Below are 26,415 nucleotides of genomic sequence, written 5' to 3' on the forward strand. Positions count from 1 at the left end.
AAAACATGTGAGCACTCTAAAAGTCACATTTTTGCCCAATTTTCATGAAATTTGTTTTCTTGATACGAGAGTTGAGTTGGAAAATGGTTCCGGTCAGTTGAATAACATGGCTGCCGGGGGGAGAGGGCAGTTTTCTTATATTTTTATAGTAAAAAAAAAAGCTTGTGAACACTCTAGAAGTCACATTTTTTGCCCAATCATCATGAAACTTGGTGAATAGATTTGTTTTATATATATCTCAGATGAGTTTGCAAATGGTACCGATGGGTCAATAAATATGGCTGCCATTGGTGTGGGGCAGTTTTCCTTATGTGACCATATAGAGAGAAACCTTGTGATCAAAAAGTATTGAAGTCACATTTTTTGCCTAATCATCATGAAACTTAGTCAATACATTGGTTTTATTGATTTCTTGGACAAGTTGAAAAATGGCTCATATCGGTGAAACACACTTTGTATCTCACCTGATTGCTCAGGTGAGGTTTTAGGATTGGTCTTTGTCCGCTGTCCATCCGTCCACATTTGGTTTGTAAACACTTCAGCATTCACATTTCTCAAGCATTCTTTATCAAAGTTGCTGAAAGATCTCAGTCACGTTTGATGATGAGCAAAATCACATAATTAATGCCATAATTATTGCCCTTAGATTGTCCAAATTTTCATTATATTATACAAAATCCTTGTAAGCAAAGTTTGATGTTTTGGGGGTCCTACACCAGAGTTTTGGTTCAATAATGATGAAACTTAGCCAGGATGTTTGTCTGGTCAATATCTAGGTCATGTTTTACATTAGGTAAAGATTGAATGAACCGACTCCTCTCAGGTGAGCGAACTAGGGGCCATCTTGGCCCTCTTGTTTATATAAACATGAAAGTTGCGCGCAGCCTGTCTTTTCGACTCCCTCTTTAATTATTGGGTGGATCTTGCTTAAACTTAAGAGTTGAATGACCTTTTTGTGTAGATAATTTATAAGAGAGGACTTTGGGCTGCAATTATCTCTGGCATATGATGGCCCTTTGTTATTTAATATAGAATTAATGGTTGCCATTTTTTTGGTTTTTAGCTTTTTTAGCTCACCTGATTGCTCAAGTGAGCTTTTCTGACCGGTCTTTGTCCTTCGTATGTCCGTTCGTCTGTCCGTAAACATTTGCTCGTAAACACTCTAGAGGCCACATTTCTTAACCCATCTTCATGAAACTTGGTCAAAAGCTTTGCCCAAATAAAATCTCGGCCGAGTTCGAAACTGGGTTGTGCCTGGTAAAAAACTAGGTCACTAGGTAAAAAAAAGAAAAACCTTGTTAACACTGTAGAAGTCACATTTTATGTTCAATCTTCATGTAACTTTGTCAAAATGTTTGTCTTAATGATATCTTGATTGAGTATAAAAGTGGTTCCTGTGTGTTGAAAAACATGGCCGCCAGTGGGCGGGACAGTTTTCCTTATTTGGCTATATAGAAACCTTGTAAACACTCTAGAAGTCACAATTTTTGCCCAATCATCATGAAAGTTGGTCAAAACATTGGTTTCATTGATTTCTTGGTTCGAAAATGGTCCAGATCGATGAAAAAACATGGCCGCCAGGGGGGGGGCAGTTTTCTCTATATGTATATAGTGAAAACATGGGATCACTCTAGAAGTCACATTTTTGGTCCAATGTTCATGAAATTTAGTCAGAACATGTGTTTTTTGGGTATGACAGTTGAGTTCGAAAATGGTTTGGATCGGTAAAAAAGCATGGCCGCTGGGGGGGGGGGTCATTTTCCTTATATTTATATAATAATAACAGCTTTTGAACACTATATAGTTTATCATGTCAAGGGATGTAACTGCAAATGAAAAATTATGTTGAATTGACAGAATTGTCTCCCTTTTTAAAATATTTGTTTTAAGCACAAGAAGATTAAGTGGAATTAATTATAAATGATAGTTTTACATTCTGGAAGATAGCAAACTTTTGAATATGTTTTTTATTGTTTGATGATTCTGTACAATATGGCATTCTTTTGTCAAACAATTAAAGCGAGACTATACCATTTTTATATGTGTTAAATTGTAATATATATTGATAAATACATGTGACAATAACACAAAATAGGCAAGATATTGAAGACGAATTTCATAAAATGCAGCAGAGACAAATTAGCGCTCCGAGCTGATGGTGACGAAGATATTTCGTACATATTTTCCTACAATAACCGAAGAATTCGTCTTTTTATTTGGATCGGAGTTAGTGTTCGTGTGTCGAATGAATAGACATCGCTGCAGGAATTTAAAAACAACCATTAAACTAAATTAAGATTCACATCGTGCATGCATGATATACATTCTCGCGAATTCGACTGTACAGACATTGTTAAAATTAACAAGCAAATTCGTTGAATTGATATCCCCAGCCATTATACTTCTGGATACAAAAGTTTTCTGGATGGACAACGCCAACGTGTATCATCCTCTTATCCATATATATATATATATATATACTCATATAAAGTTTCAATGAAATCCGTCAAAGCACTTCCAAGATATGACTCCGGACACACAATAATTTTTCAAGATACAAAGGGCCATAACTCCGTTATAATCCAATGGTGTACAATTCCATTTGGCGTGCATGATCCTCTTATCCATATATATACTCATACCAAGTTTCAAGGAAATCCCCCATGGCACTACCAAGATATGGCTCCGGTCGGACAGAAAGACGGAGAGACAGAAAGACGGACGAACGGACAACGCCAAAACAATATCTCTCCGCCTATGGCTCTTCTTAAGTTTGATTTTAAATTATATTGAAATGTATGGCCTTGTTAACACTCTAGGGGTCACATTTATTTTCCGATCATCATGAAACTTGGTCTGAAGATTTGTCCCAATGATATCTTGGATGAGTTCGAAAATGGTTTTTGTTGCTTTAAAAACATGGCCACCAGGGGCGGGGAATTTTTCCTTATATGGCTATATATGGCTTAAGTAAAACCTTGTTAACACTCTAGAGGCCACATTTATTGTCCAATCTTAATGAAATTTGGTCAGAAGATTGGTCTCAATGATATCTTGGATGAGTTAGAAAATAATTAGGCCACAATTAAAATATTGTTGGTTTGCCCTTTACCGACCCTAAATTTTACAGGTGGGTAGGTAGGTAGTCAATATAAATTGCCGCCATATAGTCTTTTGATGTTTTTTGCTTTGGCAGACTCTTGGCTCAGATTTATTCTGAACGCGAATTATTTCAGCTAGGTAGGTAGGTAGGAAAATAATTTTATTTTATTTGAGAATGATATTTTTAATACACTAATAGTCTATGAATATTTAAAACACTGTTATTAAAGCACTGTTGCAGTGTACGAAGCCCTATGTGGCTTAACATTATCTTGTTTGCTGTTTCTTGCAATTATTAATATCAAATGCATGCTTGTGTGTTATTACATCAAATATGTGTTCATTATATGTGACGTCGTCGGCGAAAATCAGTCTTGTGTACGCTGACGTTTATGTCGGGAAATAGCGAGATTAAAATCTTGTACGAAAATGCGCTGGATATTTCTTCTTTTTTATACAATTTCTCGGTTCATAATTTATGACATGCTTTGAAAATTTCCACAATATAGCATGAATATGTCCTTTAAACACTGGCACAATTGGTGGTTTGTAATCCGTTTATTTAATTCAAATTATTCCCTTTGAAAAGCACAGTTTCGTTTTAGCAGTTCACAGGTAGCGCAACCTGTCTCGTAGTGTTCATTTTCAATGGCTATTAAACGCTGTAAATCAAAATGACATCGTGTACTGTTGGATGCCTTCAATAGAAGAAGGTTCGGAAATGATATTTCCACATGCTTAAAATAGGTAAGTGAAAGATATATGTGTATTTTGGCTTTGTGATTAATTTTCGCGACTCGCAAGTTTGACCCGGAAGTAAACTGTACGATAGCAACTGAATTGTTTACATGAAATTGTGATAGATTTAAATTTGACTTTAAAATATCATGTCTCAATTTATTAACACCAACACTATTCCATGTTAAATTTCACAAGACCAGGACACTTCGTTTTTAAATTTAAATGATTTTCGAATGTAAATGAACTTTATTTTGACACTTTTCACCCCGCTACTCAAGATTTGTTTGATGTGGTAGATGATTATGAAAGTGACCTTGAGTCAAACCATGATGAGTCTAATATTGATATTGATGTAGAAGCTGTCAAATAAAACAACATCAGATACTGCGTTTATTGAAAAGCCTGAACTTGATGTGACAGAAGCTGATAAACAAATTAAATTTAAGGTTGACTTTTTAGAAATGTTTAAGCACAAATTTAATTAATAATTATTATTATAAAAAAGTGTTATGTAGATAAATAACCAATAATTTGATATTCTACAGGTTGGGAAGTTATTTTTCAAGACCCCGAGGAAGTATGAGGTGTATGGAATCAGCTGTGAAGGATCTGGTATTTGAATTAATTTAATATCATTGCTATCCACAAACTGAATCAGTCTAAATGTAATCAACTACCAATTGATTATTTACATTTTATTGTTGTGTGTGTGTGTGTGCGTGTTTGTGTGCGTGTGTGGTCTGGAGGATATCATTCTCATCTAATATCAATCTTTCATGATAAGACCATAACCATGCATTATCTAAATGTTTCAAACCACTTATTAATTAATTGGAAAAAAAAGAACTATTTGGGTATCTCTAGTAAGTTATTACGGTTTATTTATTAGTCTTCTGTTTCACAGGAGAGCAGGTGTTTTACCTAGCATACGAAGGCCAGTCACATGGTAAAGGTGCAAATGCTGTGGTCAGCCAGGTTCACTACTACCTCAACACATACGGCGAACAGCATGCTCACTTTCAGTGTGACAACTGTTGCGGCCAAAATAAAAACAACATAGTCATCTGGTTGGTACCTTCTGTGGAGAGTTCTTGTAGGTAATAAAAAGCCCTTAGTTATTTTGTTTCTGATAGCTTTTTTTAATGTTGAGAAATTAATTTAGCTAAACCTGTTGTTAAAAATATTTGTTTGTAGTAATGCAATTGCAAAATGGTAAAGCTTTTGATATGTAGTGAAAAATGTTAAAAGAAAATTACTCTGGTATCAATCCCAAAAGGAAAAATCTCTAAAAAATTTATATTGAAATGAGTCAAACCATTTTTAGCTCATCTATTTTTTGAAAAAAAATTATGAGCTATTGTCATCACCTTGGCGTCGGCGTCGGCGTTGGCGTCCGGTTAAGTTTTGCGTTTAGGTCCACTTTTCTCAGAAAGTATCAATGCTATTGCATTCAAACTTGGTACACTTACTTACTATCATGAGAGGACTGGGCAGGCAAAGTTAGATAACTCTGGCATGCAATTTGACAGATCAAATTATGTGCCCTTTTTATACTTAGAAAATTGAAAATTTTGGTTAAGTTTTGCGTTTAGGTCCACTTTTCTCAGAAAGTATCAATGCTATTGCATTCAAACTTGGAACACTTACTTACTATCATGAGGGGACTGGGCAGGCAAAGTTAGATAACTCTGGCGTGCATTTTGACAGAATTATGTGCCCTTTTTATACTTAGAAAATTGAAAATTTTGGTTAAGTTTTGTGTTTAGGTCCATTTTATTCCGTAAGTATCAAAGCTATTGCTTTCATACTTGCAACACTTACTAACTATCATAAGCGGACTGTGCAGGCAAAGTAATGTAACTCTGACTGGCATTTTGACAGAATTATGTGCCCTTTTTATACTTAGAGAATTGAAAATTTGGTTAAGTTTTGTGTTTAGGTCCACTTTATTCCTACAGTATCAAAGCTATTGCTTTCATACTTGCAACACTTATTAACTATCATAAGGGGACTGTGCAGGCAAAGTTATGTAACTCTGACTGGCATTTGGACGGAATAATGGGTCCTTTATACTTAGAAAATTTGGTTAAGTTTTGTGTTTTGGTCCACTTTACCCCTGAAGTATCATAGATATTGCTTTCATACTTGGAACACTCGCAAATTATCATAAGGGTACAGTAAAAGGACAAGTTCCATAACTCTGGTTGTCATTTTTACGGAATTATGGCCCATTTTTGACTTAGTAACTTTGAATATATGGTTAAATTTTGTGTTTCGATCCACATTACTTCTTAACTATTAAGGCTATTGCTTTCAAACTTCAAATACTTTCATGCTATCATGAGGTTCCTGTACCTGGCAAGTTGAATTTTACCTTGACCTTTGAATGACCTTGACTCTCAAGGTCAAATTATTAAATATTGCTAAAATTGCCATAACTTCTTTATTTATGATTAGATTTGATTGATACTTTGACAAAACTACTCTTACCTGACATACCACAATAGACTCCACCCAAACCATCCCCCGTGCCCTCCCCCCCCCCCCCGAATCCCCCCCCCCCCCCTATTTTTTTTTTTTTTTTTTTTAAGATCATCTCACAAATGACCACCACACCCTCACACTATACCCCCCACCCCACCCACCCCCAAATAATTTTTTTTAAACTGTTAAAAAACACAAAGATTTATTTTTATTATTTTATGTTTGAAATACCGTCCAACCATCGCACCCAAGAATCCCCCCCCCCCCCTCCCCCCATCCCCCCCCCTAATTTTTTATTTTTTATTTTTTTATTTTAAGATCATCTCACAAATGACCACCACACCCTCACACTATACCCCCCACCCCACCCCACCCTCCCAAATTTCTTTTTTTTTGAAACAGTTAAAAAACACAAATTTTTATTTTATTAATTTATGTTTGAACTACCGTCCAACCATCGCACCCAAGAATCCCCCCCCCCACCAAATCCCCCCCCCCCCCCCCTAATTTTTTTTTTTTTTTTTTAAGATCACCTCACAAATGACCACACACCCTCACACTATACCCCCCCCCCCCCCACTCCACCCGCCCTAATTTCTTTTTTTTTTTTGAAACGGTTAAAAAACACAAATTTTTATTTTTATTAATTTATGTTTGAACTACCGTCCAACCATCGCACCCAAGAATCCCCCCCTCCCCCCACCCCGAATCCCACCCCCCCCCCCCCCCCTAATTTTTTTTTTTTTTTTTTTTAAGATCATCTCACAAATGACCACCACACCCTCACACTATACCCCACCCCCCCACCCCACCCTCCCAAATTTCTTTTTTTGAAACGGTTAAAAAACACAAATTTTTATTTTTATTAATTTATGTTTGAACCCCCCCCCCCCCCCCCCCCGATTTTTTTTTCTTTCGCATTTTTGGAAAATAATGTAATAAATGTCCTCACCCCCACACTATACACCCCTCTTCACTCCACCCCTCCCTCCTTTGTGATTGAAAATGAGAGTCCCTTCACCTTAAAAAAGAAAATAGATGAGCGGTCTGCACCCGCAAGGCGGTGCTCTTGTTAAGTCAGTCAATTACTACAAAATACATATTCTAAATTGTAGCCTGACCTGTTTTTTAAATTATTTTTTAACATTTCAGGTTTACACAGAATCATCTAATCTTTATGTTGATAAGACATACAAAGTTTACACCAGATTGGCACTTTGGCATCTGAAAGTCAAAGTGGAGGTAAATTCCTTATCACAGTATGGTGTATGTGACCTGCATGATCCTTCTTGATAAACCTTGTTTGCATTTCCATAGGTCTATCCAGTTGTATAGTTTGCCATGTAATAAAATATAAAAATAATAAAACATAAATCAATTAAAATAGTGTGTAGGTACTTTATGTCTTGTAACAGGAAAATAAATATTTATTTTAGTAGTTTCAGCTGTTTTATTGGTATGAAATTCTTGATATGGCAAACAAAATCCCATTCAAAATCATCCTTCAAACTTTGTAGTTTTCTATTACAACAACAAGAACAAAATAATAATTTGATAATAGGAAAACTATATTTTGCAATTGTTTCTTAATTAAATGGTAATCTTGATACAGAAACTTCAATGCAGAAATGTTGTCTGATGTCGCTGCGTCTGTGGGGTTATCGTCAAGGACGGGCCACAACATCCCCCAGCTTGTTGTGGACATTTCCAATCCTGTTGTTATCTAAGACAGGAAGGATTACCTTTCGACATTGTTTCACCCCATAAAGAATGTCACCAAATTTCACCAATGCCATGTGTCAGCGGATCATCCCGGTGTTGTGGAGTGCAGGGAATTTAGTGACTCACCAGTAGTCAGAATCACTTTTAGGAAGGTCTTGAAAGTGAATTTTCATGTGAGTTGTGACAACCTGCCATAAGAAATGTTTGCGAAAGGGCTTGATCTGGACCATCAGTGGTATTTATTTGAAAACATTAGTGAAATCTGTCGCACAGATGAACCAAAAACTTGACATGTCCGAAAAGCGCTACTGGTTCGCAACAAAAAAGAGACTGTGCCCCCCAAAAAAGAAGATGCATTAAGATGCGCATCTGATCTTCTCTGATCATGCCACAACAATTACATACATCATGTATCAGTGTTTATTTTGGCCAAGGTATTGGGTGATACATTTTCCCCCAAACAATGAAAAAAATCCTCTATTCCTAGGAAAGCTAAAACATGTATACAAGTGCTAAATGTGTCAGTTGAAACAGGTTTTGAAATGTTCAATACAAACGTTTGTTGTTCTAATTGCACAAGCTTGTTTTCAAGTTTTTTATATCTCATATTTACAAAACAAAAATCATTTTTTCCATGTAACCATGATATTGTTTTCACCTTATGGACACAGACTGTCTTTCCGAAAAACTGGAAAAAAATCCGTGTGAATATTTTATTTATTTATGTTTTACAATGAAAATCCTATATTTTTGTTTGTTTGCTACATTGTTTCCATAGTAACAAAAACAAACAATTTTTATGTTTAAGTTATTGTTTGTCTTTTTTTCTCTATCAGAAATAATGATAAATAATGATTATTTCATTTACTGAATCATTTAGTATCCAAGTGTACTTTCAACCAACACTTTTCAATGCTGTTTTTTTTTCATTCTGTTGTGTTTGAGGTTACATTATACTTAAATACACATGTAAATGAATAAAAAAGGAAATTGTTCATGGAACACACAAATTATTGATTGTTATTGTTTAACTAGTTACAAAACAGTGAAATTAATGTTGTGTTTGCTTTTAAACAAACACTTGATTGAAAATACAATTCATAGATTTATAAAAGGCGTGATTGTGTGCTCTGGTGATTATTAACATGTAGATCGGTTACCATAGCAACACAAATGGTACATTTTAAATGTCCATAATGCTGTTGTCAGTTTATTGCACTATAATTATGTATTTGACTAAAGGAAAGATTATTGTTTAAATAAAACAATGTGCTTGTTGTTTGAATGTTTTCGTTGTTTATTTGTATTTAATGATAACTTTTAGTGACGGTAAAATGTAGGGTTGGTCACTTAGGAATTTTGGAAGGTCTTAAAATTAGTTTTGAATGTGATAAATAAAAAATCTATATCATTTTTGTGAACTACAATGTTTAGAGAATCCAAAATTGCCAAAAAGTCAAAATGTGATTTTTTGAACACAAGACTGATTTTCCCAGCTTTGGTCACATATGATGTTAATTGCTCAAATGCATTTGTCATTATTTAACTGCCAGACAGCTTTTATCTTTAACTTAAACCTTTCCCTTAAATTGGGCTTAATTAGCATGCAACAAGCATTGAAGTAGTGTAGAAAGACAGCCCAAAGCCTTTAATGGAAAAATTCAGACGTGGCAAAAGACCGTCACATTTTACAGGCCAGACTTGCCTACCAGGAGAAACAATTCACAGGCCAGTTGAAATTTTTACAGGCCTCAATTTTAAGTGTTTGACCGGTTAGTGCATAGTCTCGGCATGGCAAAGTAAATTCACGAAAGGGCAAACTGAACATAAGCATTAGTTCTTCTTGAATGCTCTGAGCTTTTATGAGTACATACGTACAGCTCAGAGGGGCAATAGCTGGGAGTTGTATTATTGCAACTAACATAAGCATGAAAACTTGATTTGGTGAAATAAATTAAGCGTGTGAGTTTCAGTTTGTGGATATACATGTATTAATGTTTTAAACATATATACTTGCGTGTTGTCGATTTATTTAGCTAAGAGACATTAATATATTAAATAAGTTTACCTTTAAATATCCATTTCAATAACATGCCATTACAGTAAACTGTTTAGAGTGGCAAACATCATAAAGCAGAATATGCACATGAATCTGATTAAACACGGATCCACTTGCATATAAATCAAATCATGTTTGTCTTTTATTTTGCATTTTCGAACAATAATCCTGTAACTGTTAGATGTATTTTTCTTTGCGAGTAGACTGCATTCCAATTTTCAAACACTTGTTCTGTGACATTCAGTTCATACATTTAAAAAAATAGAGTTTTATTTGTATCTAAAACATATGCTCCATCGTAGAATGACACGCTCTTTTCATTAAACCATACTAATTATATGATGTCCGTCGTAAATTCGATAGTTATTTGTCCTCGCTGGGCATCGTTATTTCTTTTTATTGTCCGCCATCTTGGATCACGTTAACAACATGTGTGCAATGAACGTAAACTCGTATTTTCACGGAACACCGCCGATAGCAACCTAGATCAGTCAGGGGCGATAAGAATGGGCAGGGATATAAATACGCGCACGAATAAATATTGCAGTCGGCTCTTTTATGATCGGCAAAAAAAGAACGAAAATAAAAAAATACGTTTTCAGAAATCGCAATGAAAATGTTTGGGTCGGGGGGTAAATAGTGGGTCGGTCGATAAAGGGCAAACAAACTTAATTTTAATTTAGGCCTTATGTTTGCTTGAAAAACATGGCTTCCAATTGGGCGGGACATTTTTCCTTATACGGCTATAGTAAAATCTTGTTTACACTCTTGTTTTATTTAATTCATTTGCCCAATCTTCATGAAATTTGGTCAGAACATTTGTGTCCTGTGTAGTAAAGTTTGGTTTTATTATGTCCGTATTATGTACCATTAACTGTGTAATTTAATTTTTCATAACACACAATTTTCATAATTAACAACTGATTTAGTCATTATTACTTATAGTAAGCCTATCAACTAAGAGAAAGCTGAAATGAAGACAACATGTACACAATTTTGCAGTATCTATCTCCATTGTTTAACCTGCCGAGTCATATTTCCCAATCTATTTTTAGTTCTGCTCTAGAATTTGTTAGACCCCAGATATTGATCATTGCAGTGTGTAACTATTTACCACTCCGCTTACTGACCCTCTCACTGTGCTGTATGCCATATGTTAATATCAGTGGTCAGTAATAAAAGCTGGTTGAACTAATTGATATATTTTTAGCTCAAATTATTGCTCAGGTGAGCTTTTGTGACCGGTCTTTGTCCGTCCTTTAACATTTGCTCGTAAACACTCTAGAGGCCACATTTTTTGTCCCATCTTCATGAAACTTAATCAGAAGCTTTGTCCCTATGAAATCTTGACCGAGTTCTAGACTGGATTGTGCCGGGTCAAAAACTAGGTCACTAGGTAAAAAAAAGAAAAACCTTGTAAACACTGTAGAAGTCACATTTCATGCCCAATCTTCATGTAACTTTGTCAAAATGTTTGTCTTAATGATATCTTAGTTGAGTTGAAAAGTGGTTTCGATCCGTTGAAAAACATGGCCGCCAGTGGGCGGGCAATTTTCCTTATTTGGCTATAGAGAAACCTTGTAAACACTCTAGAAGTCACAATATTTGCCCAATCATCATGAAAGTTGGTCAAAACATTGGTTTCACTGATGTCTCGGACGAGTTCGAAAATGGTCGAGATTGGTGAAGAAATATGGCCGCCAGTGGGCGGAGCATTTTTCTCTATATGTATATAGTGGCAGTTTTCCCTATTTGGCTATAGAGAAACCTTGTAAACACTCTAGATGTCACAATTTTTGCCCAATCATCATGAAAGTTGGTCAAAACATTGGTTTTATTGATATCTCAGACGAGTTTGAAAATGGTCGGGATTGGTGAAAAAACATGGCAGCCAGTGGGCGGGGCATTTTTCTCAATATGTATATAGTGAAAACATATGTGAACACAGTAGATGTCACATTTTTGGCCCAATTTTCATGAAATTTGCTCAGAACATTTGTTTCCTTGATACGAGAGCTAAATTCAAAAATGGTTCCGGTCAGTTGAATAACATGGCTGCTGGGAGGGGGGCAGTTTTCTCAATATTCCCCCCCCCCCCCCTTTCGAAGAAGAGGGGGTATATTGTTTTGCTCATGTTGGTCCATCTGTCCACCAGATGGTTTCCGGATGATAACTCAAGAGCGCTTATGCCAAGGATCATGAAACTTCATAGGTACATTGATCATGACTCGCAGATGACTCCTATTGATTTTTAGGTCACTAGGTCAAAGGTCAAGGTAACAATGACCCGAAATAGTAAAATGGTTTCCGGATGATAACTCAAGAATGCTTAGGCCTAGGATCATGAAACTTCATAGGTACATTGATCATAACTCGTAGATGACCTCTATTGATTTTCAGGTCACAAGGTCAAAGGTCAAGGTCACGATGACCCAAGATAGTAAAATGGTTTCTGGATGATAACTCAAGAACGCTTAGGCCTAGGATCATGAAACTTCATAGGTACATTGATCATGATTCGTAGATGACCCCTATTGATTTTCAGGTCACTAGGTCAAGGTCAAGGTCACGGTGACCCGAAATAGTAAAATGGTTTCCAGATGATAACTCAAGAATGCTTATGCCTAGGATCATGAATCTTCATAGGTACATAGGATCATGACTCGAAGATCACCCCTATTTATTTTCAGGTCACTAGGTCAAAGGTCAAATTTGGGGTGACCTGAAATAGTAAAATGGTTTCTGGATGATAACTCAAGAACGCTTGTGCCTAGGATCATGAAACTTCATAGGTACAATGATCATGGCTCGCAGATGACCCCTAATGATTTTCAGGTCACTAGGTCAAAGGTCAAGATCATGGTGACCTGATATAGTAAAATGGTTTCTGTATGATAACTCAAGAACGCTTATGCCTAGGTTCATGAAACTTCATAGGTATATTGATCATGACTTGCAGATGACCCCTATTGATTATCAGGTCACTAGGTCATAGGTCAAGGTCCCAGTGCCATATAACGTATTCACACAATGGCTGTCAAGGTCACAGTGACTCAACTTAGAAAATGGTTTCTGGGTGATAACTCAAGAATGCTTACGCCTAGGATCATGAAACTTCATAGGTATATTGATCATGACTCGCAGATGAAATAATGATGAAACTTGACCAGGCTGTTTGTCTGGACAATATCTAGGTCAAGTTTGACATTTGGTAAAGATTTAATGAACCAACTCCTCTCAGGTGAGCGAACTAGGGCCGTCTTGGCCCTCTTGTTAAAACTACTTTTAAACTACTCACAGGGTGAATATTGACCATACTTTCACAGTCTCAAAGAAAGGGATGTTGGCCGTGACAAGTTTTTGCAGTACTTGTTTTATGGCCCTTTTTCTGTGTTTCCACTATAAAATATATTGTTGCAAAATTGTTTGTGTTCAAATCCTCTAACTCCGTAGAGGATTTTGCTCAAATTTCCACAGTTGAATGTGTAGACGATGCTTTGTGAAGGAATTTTGACTACAACAAGTTTGAACCCCATGTCTGTTTGTCTGCTATAGAATATTAAGTGGATTTGTCTGCGTTTCAACATGTATATTTGGGACATCAATGTCTTGGACACATTTGTGATTCTGTTCTTCACTTGTTTGTATATATCTTCAGGAATTAAAGAAAGAAGCAGACAAACTGTTAGATGACTATAAGCAGCAAGTGAAGTATTGGGAAATCGATATGGGTTCTAATGAGCTTGAAGAGTTTAAACAAGACATAAAGAATAAAAGAGACATCAAGAAAAAGAAGATACAGAAACAAACATTGAAGAAGGTGAATAACTTCAAAATGAAAACAGTAAATGTTTAAATTAAATTATGGCCAGCTACATCATGCTTTAATGCATAATATCATGTTTTCATTCTGTACTTTGTTTACATCAAATTGGTTACATGTATTGTCTGAAACAAAAGCTTTGCTGACACTTAGTTTTAAAAAACTGTTTAACTTCAATAACTTTTTTGTGCGCTTATAATACATGCACAAAATTTCCAACAAATACATGCACAACTTGCTTATGGTTAACTTTTGTGATGGCCTTTGTCCCTCTTGAATTGTGTTTTTAGCTCACCTGAGCACAACTTGCTCATGGTGAGCTTTTGTGATTGTCTTTTGTCCTGCGTCAACATTTGCCTTGTTAACACTCTAGAGGCCACATTTATTGTCCAATCTTCATGAAATTTGGTCAGAAGATTGGTCTCAATGCTATCTTGGATAAGTTCGAAAATGGTTCCGTTGCTTGAAAAACATGGCAGCCAAGGGGCGGACATTTTTCCTTAAATGGCTATATATGGCTATAGTAAAATCTTGTTAACACTCTAGAGGCCACATTTATTGTCTGATCTTCATGAAACTTGGTCAGAAGATTCATTCCAATAATATCTTGAACGAGTTCAAAAATGATGCTGGAAGTTGAAAAACATGGCCGCCAGGGGGCGGGGCATTTTTCCTTTTATGGCTATAGTAAAACACTCTAGAGGCCACATTTATTTTCCGATCTTCATGAAACTTGCTCAGAAGATATGTCTCAATGATATCTTTGATGAGATGAAAAATGGTAACCTTTGCTTGAAAAACATGGCTGCCAAGGGGCGGTGCATTTTTCCTTATATGGCTAAAGTAAAATCTTGTTAACACTCGCGAGGCCACATTTATTGTCCAATCTTCATGAAACTTGGTCAGAAAATTTATGCCAATAATATATTGGACGAGTTCGAAAATGGTGCCGGTTGGTTGAAAAACATGGCCTCCAGGGGGCGGGGCATTTTTTCTAATTTGGCTATAGTAAAACCTTGTTAACACTCTAGAGGCCACATATATTTTCCGATCTTCATGAAATTTAGTGAGGATAATGGTCCCAATGATATCTTCGATGAGTTCGAAAATGGTTTCGGTTGCTTTAGAAACATGGCCACCAGGTATCGGGGCATTTTTCCTTATATGGCTATAGTAAAATCTTGTAAACACTCTAGAGACCACATTTATTGTCTGATCTTCATGAAACTTGGTCAGAAGATTCATCCTAATAATATTTTTGACGAGTTCAAAAATGATGCCGGTTGATTGAAAAACATGGCCGCCAGGGGGCGTTTTTTTTCCTTATATGGTTATAGTAAAACCATGTTAACACTCTAGAGACCACATTTATTTTCCGATCTTCATGAAACTCCGTCAGAAGATTTGTCCCAATGATATCTTGAATGAGTTTGAAAATGGTTTCGGTTGCTTTAAAAACATGGCCACCAAGGAGGGGGGGAATTTTTCCTAATATGGCTATATATGGCTTTAGTAAAACCTTGTTAACACACTAGAGGCCACATTTATTGTTCAATCTTCATGAAATTTGGTCAGAAGATTGGTGTTAATGATATCTTGGATGAGTTTGAAAATGTTACGTTTGCTTGAAAAACATGGCTGCCAAGGGGCGGGGCATTTTTCCTTATATGGCTATAGTAAAATCTTGTTAACACTTTAGAGGCAACATTGATTTTCCGATCTTCATAAAACTTGGTTTTCCGATCTTCATAAAACTTGGTCAGAAGATTCACCTCAATAATATCTTGGACGAGTTCAAATATGATGCAGATTGGTTGAAAAACATGGCTGCCAGGGGGCGGGGCATTTTTCCCTATATGGCTTTACCCTTGTCAAAAAAATAACCCACTTTCATACCAAAACACACTTAAACCAACATAAAACTGTGTTTTTTCTGAGTTTTTCTCAGCGGAAGTTGGTTTTTGCTATTAAAAGCGAGTTTTATGTGCGCTAAACTGTGCTTAACTGAGTTTAAAGTTGGTTATTTTAAGAAGATGTGTGTTTTAGCGAGTTTTTTCTGTAAGGAGTCAGTTTTTTGTGTGTCAAAAGTGAGCCTTTTTCTTTATGAGTTGGTTTATGTGTGTTTAAGTGTGTCTTTTTGTTTTATATGCGAGTCTTTTACATCAGAAGTTGATCCTTTTTAAACAGAAGTGGGTTTAAGCGAGTTTAAATTGGTCTTTTTGTAAATAATTTGAGAGCTGAAACCAGGCTAAAAGACTCACTTTAACACACTTTTCAATAAGTTGGTATTTTGTTTATAAATAATACTCATCAATGAAACAATAATTCTTCAACTAGGTCTTTGTTTCATGATTATAGCCATATATAATACAAGTCAATTGTAAAGGGGCTTTTTTACAGCTTGTTTGCCATTGTCCCTATTGTAAATGTGTGTGCTCCCCATAATTTTTTAGTGAATATTGGATGAAAATGGCTCTTTCAGAACATCACAGGTTCACAGATGGACAACAAGTATCACTGCCAAAAACTATAAAAATGATAAAACTTAGTTTTATACCTGAAAATGAAAGAGTTTGTGTTTCGCTTTGATTTTTTTCTTTATATTTGTTTTTATTATAAACAATATCTTATGATTGTTTTATGTCTTAAAATTATTTTATTTTTTTAAATTTTAAAACAATCTTATATGATTGTTTATATTTGTTTAAATCAGTATTTACTTGTTAAATCTGCATATTTAAATAATTATGGTATTGGAAACATTATTTTGGAAATAATCTATTAATTTGTGTACATAAGTTATGCAAGATTTTGATATTTTCATATGATACCATTATATCCATTTTCTTAATTTGCAATAAAATAATAAGATGCCAAACATGACCTGTGTTACATAAACAGTCAACAAAATAACAAGACAATACCTAAAAATACCCCTTTTCACACCACTAACAATAAACAGATAACAATCTGTCAGGCATTCAGAGCTTAACAGGGTACTGATTATCAGGGGCAGATAAGGCTACTGATAGGGTTTGCCCAGACATAAGGCTGGAATGAGGTATGACTTTTGATTGGTTCAATTTTGCACAAGAAATTATTTGAAAACAACAACTTTTGAAAAACAAGCTGGTTTCAGCAATTGAATTGAGCTTTATTAAATTAACATTAAGACTTATAATTGTTCTGTAAAATGTATTGAAATACTGTCAGCATGAAGTATTGTGTGATGAAAACAATGTGTATTTTACTACAATTTGGAAATCAACAATAAGTTTGTTGGAAAAGAAGTTCAACTGTTTTTTTTTTTGAATACTGAAGAAGAGTTTTAACAGGTTTGTATTGTCATTTCTTCATCCTTTTTTTTATTTAGTTTACTGAATTAATTATGATCATTATTATATTTATGTATTGTCACTGGGAAATGTAAATTGATAAGTAAATGTATTGCAACTTAAAAAGGAAAAACAACACAATTTGAAGCAAAAATAGATGAACATACACATGACAAAGTGTAAATGTTGTGTACAGTGAATAATGGTGGTTGTGTTTTATGATTATTGTCATCTTTATTGTTATTTATAGATATTTCTGGTTATTACTGAACATATTTCTTTCCCTCATATTTTAATTTTGAAGGTTAAACTCTTGCCCCAAGAGCAAAAGGGGTAATCATACTACCTGATGTATGGACTTTTACACCAGGCTTTTACCCTGCACGAGCTGGCCAACTTGAGGGGAACTGAAGTGGGCAAACCTCGCCCTGTCCTTGAACAAGAAAGCTGGATTTGTTGAGAGGTAAAACTATACAGGTTATTGCATTTTAAAAGCGTCACAATTCTGACCAATGTGACAAATATTTTTAGAGTTTGAAATGTGATGAAAGTAAATTACAAGCTTTGGAAAATTACCAACTGTAAATATTTTGTCAAAACTCCTTTTCTTTTTTTGGTTTCAGAGTATCATTTAAGCTGAAATCCAGCATGAAACCAGGGAGGTGATGGCCATCGCACAGGCCATGTGCCGACCATTCACTTTCCACCAGCTTGTGACTTGCTCCATGAAGGGAGCAACAACTACAACTGGGTCACCAAGACCAAGCCTCCCCGCTGCTGAGAGAAATGCAATTATTGGTACTTTTTCTTCATCATAAAAATTTAAAGTACCAGTTATCCATATAGAAATTCAATACACATTCTACAAATATTTTTCAGATCACTTACTGTTTACAGTCGCATAAATGATCATTTTATTACATCATTTGTGAAAAGGGAGAGTTTTTATAATCCAAGTGACAGTTAACAACAGTGTTTTTTTTTATTCATGAAGACAGGGATTGAAAAACTTTGTCCGTGTCTCTAGTCACTGTCTCCAGGACAATCAGTAATAAACTCATTTGTGTTGACTTCCTTAATATGCAAATATTTAACCTCTTTTTCTGGCTAGAGTATTTTCTATTTAAGAACAGATTTTGTTGTTTTTTTGCATGTTTTTAAAATGAATAGTCTATTATATTTTTTCAGATGTCATAGCCAAAACCTTTGACAAGCCTCTGGTTGATGTTGAAGACAAGATGAGAGGTTGTTTAAGGCATCTGCGGCTGATGCACAAGTAGACTGAAGTCTTTGTAAATAAAATGTGCTGTTAAAATGATTATTTAACCATTGTTTTCGCTTTGTTATATAGATTTGCACCTGTTTCAACAACATTAACTTATTTTTATGCTCCCGTTAGGGTCTCATATAGCAGTTGAACTGTCCGTCTGTCTGTCTATCCGTCCGAAAACTTTAGCATTGGTCATAACTTTTGCAATATTGAAGAAAGCAGCTTGATATTTAGCATGCATGTGTATCCCATTGAGCTGCACATTTTGAGTGGTGCAAGGTCAAGGTCATCCTTCAAGGTCAGAGGTCAAAATCCAATGGAAGAAATAAGCAAAGAGAGATAATATCTATACCTGCCAAATGATAAATAGAAATTTTATTTCAAAGCGACGCAGTAGGGGGCATTGTGTTTCTGACAAACACATCTCTTGTTTGTATTTATTCCATACAATCTTACTTTTTTCAGTTCTTTCTTTGTGTTCAATGTTACTTTATAACACTATTATATTTTATTATAACAATGCCATGTCTGTCAAAATAGTTTTATCATGCTGTGTATATGGATATATGTAAAGTTTTATGTTTTATCGTTTAAAAAAGTAATTAGAATTTAATTTATGATATTTTTGTTCTTATCATAAAAAAGTTTTTCAGTTTTCAAGTGGGTGAAAAGTGGGTTTTTACTGAGCCTTTAACAGGTTTTAAAGCTAGTTTTAACTGCGTTTAATCTGTGAAAAGCATACATTTAGCTCACTTAATGCTCAAATAAAAACCCACTTTTAACTCGCTTAAGAACAGGAAAAACCGACTTGATGTGTAGAAGCAGGTGTAAAAGCCAACATAAAGAAGGAAAACACACTAACTTTTAACCAACTAAAGTTGGTAAAACTCGGTTTTTAAGCGTGTTTTAACTGCTTTTAATCTAAGTTAAGCACACATTTAGCTCACTTAACACTCAAACAAAAACCCACTTTTTACTCGCTTAAGAACAGGAAAAACCGACTTGATGTGTAGAAGCGGGTTTAAAAACCAACATAGAGAAGGAAAACACACTCACTTTTAACCCACTTAAGTTGGTTTAAGTTAGTTTTAGTTGGTTTAAGTTGGTATAAGAAGGTATAAGCGTGTTGGTTTATGTGAGTGAAATCCAGGTTTTACCTACAAAAAACCAAGTCGGTAAGCAAAAAGTGTGTTTAAAAGACACGCTTTAACCCGGTGCCAATACCGCAGGGTTTAACACGGTTTTAACACGGATTAAAACCGAGTTTTGCCAACTTTTTTGACAAGGGTAGTAAAACCTTGTTAACACTTTAGAGGCAACATTGATTTTCCGATCTTCATGAAACTTGGTCAGAAGATTTGTCCCAATGATATCTTGGATGAGTTTGAAAATGGTTTCAGTTGCTTTAAAAACATGGCGACCAGGATCTGGGCATTTTTCTAATATGGCTATATATTGCTTTAGTAAAACCTTATTAACTTTCTTGAGACCACATTTATTGTCCGATCATCATGAAACTTGGTCACAAGATTTGTACCAATTATATCTTGGATGAGTTCAAAAATGGTTCAGGTTGGTGGAAAAACATGGCCACCAATGGGGCTTGGCATTTTCCTTATATAGCTATAGTAAAACCTTGTTAACACTCTAGAACCCATATTTATTGTCCGATCATCATGAAACTTTGTCAGAAGATTTTTCCCAATGATATCTTGGATAAGTTCGAAAATGGTTCCAGTTGCTTGAAAAACATGGCCACCAGGGGCGGGGCATTTTTCCTTATATGAATCTTCATGAAACTTTGTCAGAATATTTGTTTAAATGATATCTTGGATGTGTATGGAAGCGGTTGTGGTCTGTTGAAAAACGTGGCTGCCAGGGTGTTCACTAGTCATGAGAGTTGGTAAGAACATTTTGTTCTAATGACATCTTGTGCTGCACAGAACAGGTCAGTTCCTTTCCTCTCAGGTGAGCATCTTTGGGCCTTTCAAGCCCTCTTGTTAACATTTGTCTTGTTAACGGTCATTTATTCTTTAATCTTAATGAAACTGGGTTGGATCATTAGTCACAATATCTCAACCAAGTTTGACACTGGGTTGTTGGAGTCGAAAATTATGTCACTAGTTTGGAGAAAAGGAAAAGCTTATGAACACTATGGACCACATTTATTGCCCAATCATGATAAAACTCATCCAGAATGTTTGTAAGAATTATATCTTGGTTGATTTTAAAACTGTATCTTGTGCGGTTAGAGACCACATTTATGGTCAATTTTGATAAAACATGGTCAGAACATTTTTCCAAATAATATCTCAGCCATGTTCGCAACTAGGTCAGATTAAATAAAAAGATTGGTAACAATCTAGGGGCCTATTTGTTTGCCCAATCTATCTGAAACTTTGTAAGACCATTTTTCCAAATGATATATTGGCAGAATTGTAAACTTGTCACGTTGCGTCAAGAAATAGGTCAGACAAAAGAGAAAGCTTGTTAACACTATAGAGGCCACATTGATTTCCAACTCATCGTGAAACTTTGGAAATTTGGTCACGCTTGGTAAAAAACTTAGTCACAGATAGTAATGAAAGAACAAGCTTTTGAAGACTATAGAGACTGCAATTATTGTCCTTTTCATGAATTTTGGTAAGAACATTTGTCCCTATAATTTATTGACAGAGCTCTAAACTGGGTCATGTGGTATAAAAAACAAGGTCACAAGCCACAAGGTAAAGTTATATAAAAAGCTTGTGAACTCTCTAGAAGTCACATTTGTTTGCACAATCTTCTTGGATTTTGCTCAGAACATTTCGTATTATTTTTCTGTGGAGTGATATGTGGTTCCAATCCATTTAATAACATAGCTGGGAAGATGCGGGGCAGTTCTCTTAAATTTGCTATAGTAAAACACTATAAATATCACATTTGTGCCCTCATAAAATGTGCTCAATTCATTTGTGTTGTTATGGGATTAAGTTCGAAAAAAATGTGGATCGTTCAACATTATGGCTTCCATGTCTTGTGTCATTTATCATTTAAAGGCTATTGTGAAACTTTGTAAACAATATCTGATCTGCTTAGCACAGTTAATTTCCCTGGGGTTGCAGGAAACTCCTAAAGGCATGTGGGTTGCTTGTTATAGTATGTAATAAATGTGAAAAAAAGGCAAACACACACAAATGTATGTTTCTCTGAATCATTTTTTTGATAAAAATCATCGTTTTAACCTATAATATGGATTTTAGGGAAATAACAGTGATTTAATACTGGTAATTCAAACAGTAAAAATTATATATAGTTTTAAACAGGGATCTATTTCTGCTAAATGAAAAATCTTTGTTTTCACTATTTTGCTGTGAAACCACTTTAGTTTTAGATATTATGTTTACGATTAACAAGTTATTTATTATGATATCATGAGCAGTTTGTCTAATGTTTATAAAATATGTTTTTTTGCTGTTTTTGCTTCTGTTAATGTATGAAATATGTTACATGTTGGTGTCATCATGCAGAGTTACATCAGGCATATATAATTTTGATGTGTGATAAATTGTAGTAAAAGCTCAAAGACCACTGGCATATGCATTATCCAAAAACGTGCAGACTATTATATTTATCTAATAACTTTAAATGAACTAATACTCCCCTGCAACATTTAGATCTTGAAAGAAAATGACAAGCCACAACGTCCCCCGACGCCATACTTCCTTTTCCTCAGGGATGCTAGAGAGATGGCACTCAGGTCAGGCAAGAAACCAGAAACAACAGCTTTGAGTAGAGAGGTGGGGTTAATTAATTATTTCATACATCTTGTTTTTACTCATGATAGACTTTTGGATTTAAAGATATGTCTTTATGTAAATTCTACTTTTATGTTAAATTCAAATACAGTCTACCAGGTAATTTCGAGTACCAAATTTTTTCTGCAATTTCCACTTATAAAAGTGTGTGTGATACATATCTTTTTACTGTATTAAGAGGGATTGTATTTAAGATTTTTTTCTATAGTTGTGTACTTTTTTACAAAGGAATTTCCAAAAGACATCAAATCTATAGACATTTAATTAAATTTATTAATGAATCTAAAGCTTAAAATGTGTATTAAATACATAATTTGTATGCCCCCGTATTGAATGATCGGGGGCATATTGTTTTTGGCCTGTCTGTCTGTTTGTCAGTCTGTCCCAAAACTTTAACCTTGGTTAAAGTTTGCGATAACTTTTGCAATATTGAAGATAGAAACTTGATATTTGGCATGCATGTGTATCTCATGGAGCTGCATATTTTGAGTGGTGAAAGGTCAAGGTTATCCTTCAAGGTCAAAGGTAAAAAAATAAATCCAAGGGAAGTAATAAGCTTTAAAGGGAGATAATTATCAGTACCTGCCAAATGATTAAAAATAAATCAATCAAAGCGGCGCAATAGGGGCATTGTGTTTTTGACAAACACATCTCTTGTTTCTCATATAATTTTAAAAGACCAGTACATGTTGCACATTGCGCATTTTAAGCTCGACTATTATATATGAAATATATATAGTGGAGCTATCCTACTCACCCCGGCGTCGGCGTTCCTGTTCCCGAGAGCATTGGAATGTTAAAGTTTGTGTACCACCTCAAATATTTCCTATGTCCCTTGACATATTGCTTTGATATTTTGCATACTTCTTAACCAACATGACCCCAACATATAAATAAGAGCAGACAACTGTGTCAAGCATTTTGTAAGAATTAAGGCCCTTTTTTCACTTGGAATATGTATATTATAATTGATAAATCTATGTTTAAGTTCGCGTACCACCTCAAATATTTTTAGCTCGACTATTATATATAAAATATAGAAAGTTGAGCTATCCTACTCACCTCGGCTTCGGCGTTGTCGTTCCTGTGCAAATGTTAAAGTTTACGTACTACCCCAAATATTTTCAATGTCCCATGACATATTGCTTTCATATTTTGCAAACTTGTTTACCATCATGACCCCAACCTATAAACAAGATCAGACAACTGTATCAAGCATTTTGACAGAATAATGGCCCTTTTTATACTGAGATAATGAACATTTTGCTTAAATTGCCATAACTTCTTTATTTATGATCAGATTGTATTAATACTTTGACAAAACAACACCTGAATACCACAATGGATTCCAGCCAAACAAATTTCCACGCCCCAACCCAGAAGAATCCCTGCCCCCCCCCCAAATTTTTTTTTTTTTTTTTTTTAAATTTTTTACCTGTCCTGAGCACAACGTGCTCATCGTGAGCTTTTGTGATTGCCTTTTATCCGTCGTGCATTGTCCATTGTGCGACGTCAACATTTGCCTTGTTCACTCTCTAGAGGCCACATTTATTGTCCAATCTTCATGAAATTTGGTCAGAAGATTGGTTTCAATGATATCTTGGATGAGTTCGAAATGGTTACGTTTGCTTGAAAAACATGGCTGCCTAGGGGCGGGCATTTTTCCTTATATGGCTATATATGGCTATAGTAAAATCTTGTTAACACTGTAGAGGCCACATTTATTGTCTGATCTTCATGAAACTTGGTCAGAAGATTCATCCCAATAATATCTTGGACGAGTTCGAAAGTGACTTGTAAGAATAATGTTCCCTTTTTATACTTAGACAATTGAAAATATGGTTAAGTTTTGTGTTTAGGTTCTCTTTATTTCTAAAGTATCAAAGCTATTGCTTTCATACTTGCAGCACCTACTTTCTATCATAAGGGGACTTTGCAGGCAAAGTTATGTAACTCTGACTGGCATTTTGACAGAATTATGACCCCTTTTATACTTAGATAATTTAACATTTGTGTTTTGGTCCATTTTACTCCTAAAGTATCATAGCTATTGCTTTCAGACTTGGAAAACTTACTAGCTAGGACTGTACAGGGCAATTTGCATAACTCTGGTTGACCCTTTTTTGTATGGATGATAACTCAAGAACTCTAATGCCTAGGATCATGAAACTTTATAGGTACATTGATCATGACTCGCAGATGACCCCTATTGATTTTAACGTCACTAGGTCAAGGTCCGATGAACATAGTAAAAAGGTTTCCGGATGATAACTCATGACTCGCAAATGACCCCTGTTAATTTTCAGGTCACTAGGTCAAGGTCATGGTGACTCAACTTAGACATTTTGAGTGATGGAAGGTCAAGGTCATCCTTCAAGGTCAAAGGTCAAAAAAATAAATTCAAAGCGGCGTTCTCATTAAGCTGCACATTTTGAGTCGTGGAAGTTCAAGGTCAAGGTCATCCTTCAAGGTCAAAGGTCAAAAAAAAATAATTTCAAAGCGGCGTTCTCATGAAGCTGCACATTTTGAGTTGTGGAAGTTCAAAGTCAAGGTCATCCTTCAAGGTCAAAGGTCAAAAAAGAAAAAAAATATTTCAAAGTGTCGCAATAGGGGGCATTGTGTTTCTGACGAACACATCTCTTGTTTCCTTTTTATGTCCCCCACCCACTATAGTGAGGGACATATTGTTTTTGCCCTGTCTGTCTGTTGGTCTGTTTGCTCCAACTTTAACATTTGCAATAACTTTTTCAATATTCAAGATAGCAACTTGATATTTGGTATGCATGTGTATCTCATGGAGCTGCATATTTTGAGTGGTGAAAGGTCAAGGTCATCCTTCAAGGTCAGAGGTCAAATATATGTGGCCAAAATCGCTCATTTTATGAATACTTTTGCTATATCGAAGATAGCATCTTGATATTTGGCATGCATGTGTATCTCATGGAGCCGCTTATTTTGAGTGGTGAAAGGTCAAGGTCATCCTTCAAGGTCAAAGGTAAAAAAAAATCAAAGCAGTGCAGAAGGGGACATAGTGTTTCTGACAAACACATTTCTTGTTTTTCTTTTTTTTTTGAAAGAGTATCTAATAAATGACCACACCCCAACATTAAACCCCCTCTCCACCCCCACCCCACCCTCCCAACCCCAATTTTTTTTTAAACATGGCTAAAAAAATAGTAATATTTATTTATTTTATTTTTGAGGACTGTCCAACCATCCCACCCAAGCTATTGCTATCAAACTTGAAATAAAGTCTTATTAGTTTGTTTTATGTCTTTACAAATGTTCAATAGATTGTAGAAAATATACATAAACTCAGAATAGTCTATAAAGTACAACTTCTTCAAAACATCAGCGATCAATATGATTAGATTATGGTCCTTTTCCACTTAGAATATGCCTTTATTACCTTGACCTTATTGAATATGAACAATTTCCTCATGATGATTTACATTATTCTGTCAGGCACTCGAATATTCGAGCGCGCTGTCTTCTGACAGCCTTTGTTAGTTGAGGTTGCAATAACACAATCACTGACATTTTTGCTGAAATACTTTCAGATTATTGCTGAGTACGCCCAGAAGTGGAAGCAATTGTCTGAGGAGGAAAAACAGGTATATTTTATTATACCTTGTACAATTTATTTATTACAGAAAATTCATGTGCGGTTGAACAACACTTGCATTCAATGTTTTTATGCTCCTTGCTTTTCTTAACTGTAATTTTGTTTACTGCTTATGTTATGAAAAAGTGCACGTCATTTGATATTATTTAACCTGAGCAAAACGAGCCCAAACTAGCCAGAAGTAAATGGAATGAAATTTTCTGATAAGTGGAACACATTAATTGGAACATTTATCAGTATGCACGGTAAATAAGCTGCTAATTTCTTTAATAGTGAAAAATAACATGCTTTTATGTACATCAAGGCTAGGCATAATTACCGAGTTGAATTGTTTTGTGCACCTTTCTGTTTGTCTTTTATTGTGTGTCCATTTATTTAAAGTGATTTGAATTGATTGTATTGTACAACATTTCTATAATATTATACTTTGCAGCGAAGTATGAAGTGTTAAATGGGC

General features: G+C 35.1%; 1 protein-coding gene and 1 long non-coding RNA gene across 7 annotated transcripts in view; both read left to right on the forward strand.

The window, feature by feature from the left end:
* The window catches only part of LOC127865881 (transcription factor A, mitochondrial-like), a 175,760-nt gene that overhangs the window by 30,107 nt on the left and 119,238 nt on the right, over positions 1-26,415 (forward strand). For 2 of the 6 annotated variants that reach the window (XM_052405924.1, XM_052405925.1), the window contains exon 4: positions 13,767-13,928. The exons of 2 other annotated variants lie outside the window; for them this stretch is intronic. In XM_052405924.1, the coding sequence (XP_052261884.1) occupies positions 13,767-13,928 (162 nt within the window). Of the gene's footprint in view, positions 1-13,766; positions 13,953-22,192; positions 22,316-25,893; positions 25,948-26,415 lie in introns of all 6 variants that reach the window. 2 more of the 6 variants (XM_052405917.1, XM_052405920.1) reach the window with 2 other exon arrangements.
* LOC127865898 (uncharacterized) lies at positions 1,549-9,330 on the forward strand. Its single transcript, XR_008042815.1, has 4 exons — positions 1,549-4,455; positions 4,748-4,940; positions 7,480-7,569; positions 7,940-9,330. It is a non-coding gene; the product is annotated as an uncharacterized LOC127865898 (long non-coding RNA).

The sequence above is a fragment of the Dreissena polymorpha genome, chromosome 2, assembly GCF_020536995.1.
Source record: "Dreissena polymorpha isolate Duluth1 chromosome 2, UMN_Dpol_1.0, whole genome shotgun sequence".
Lineage (NCBI taxonomy): Eukaryota > Metazoa > Mollusca > Bivalvia > Myida > Dreissenidae > Dreissena > Dreissena polymorpha.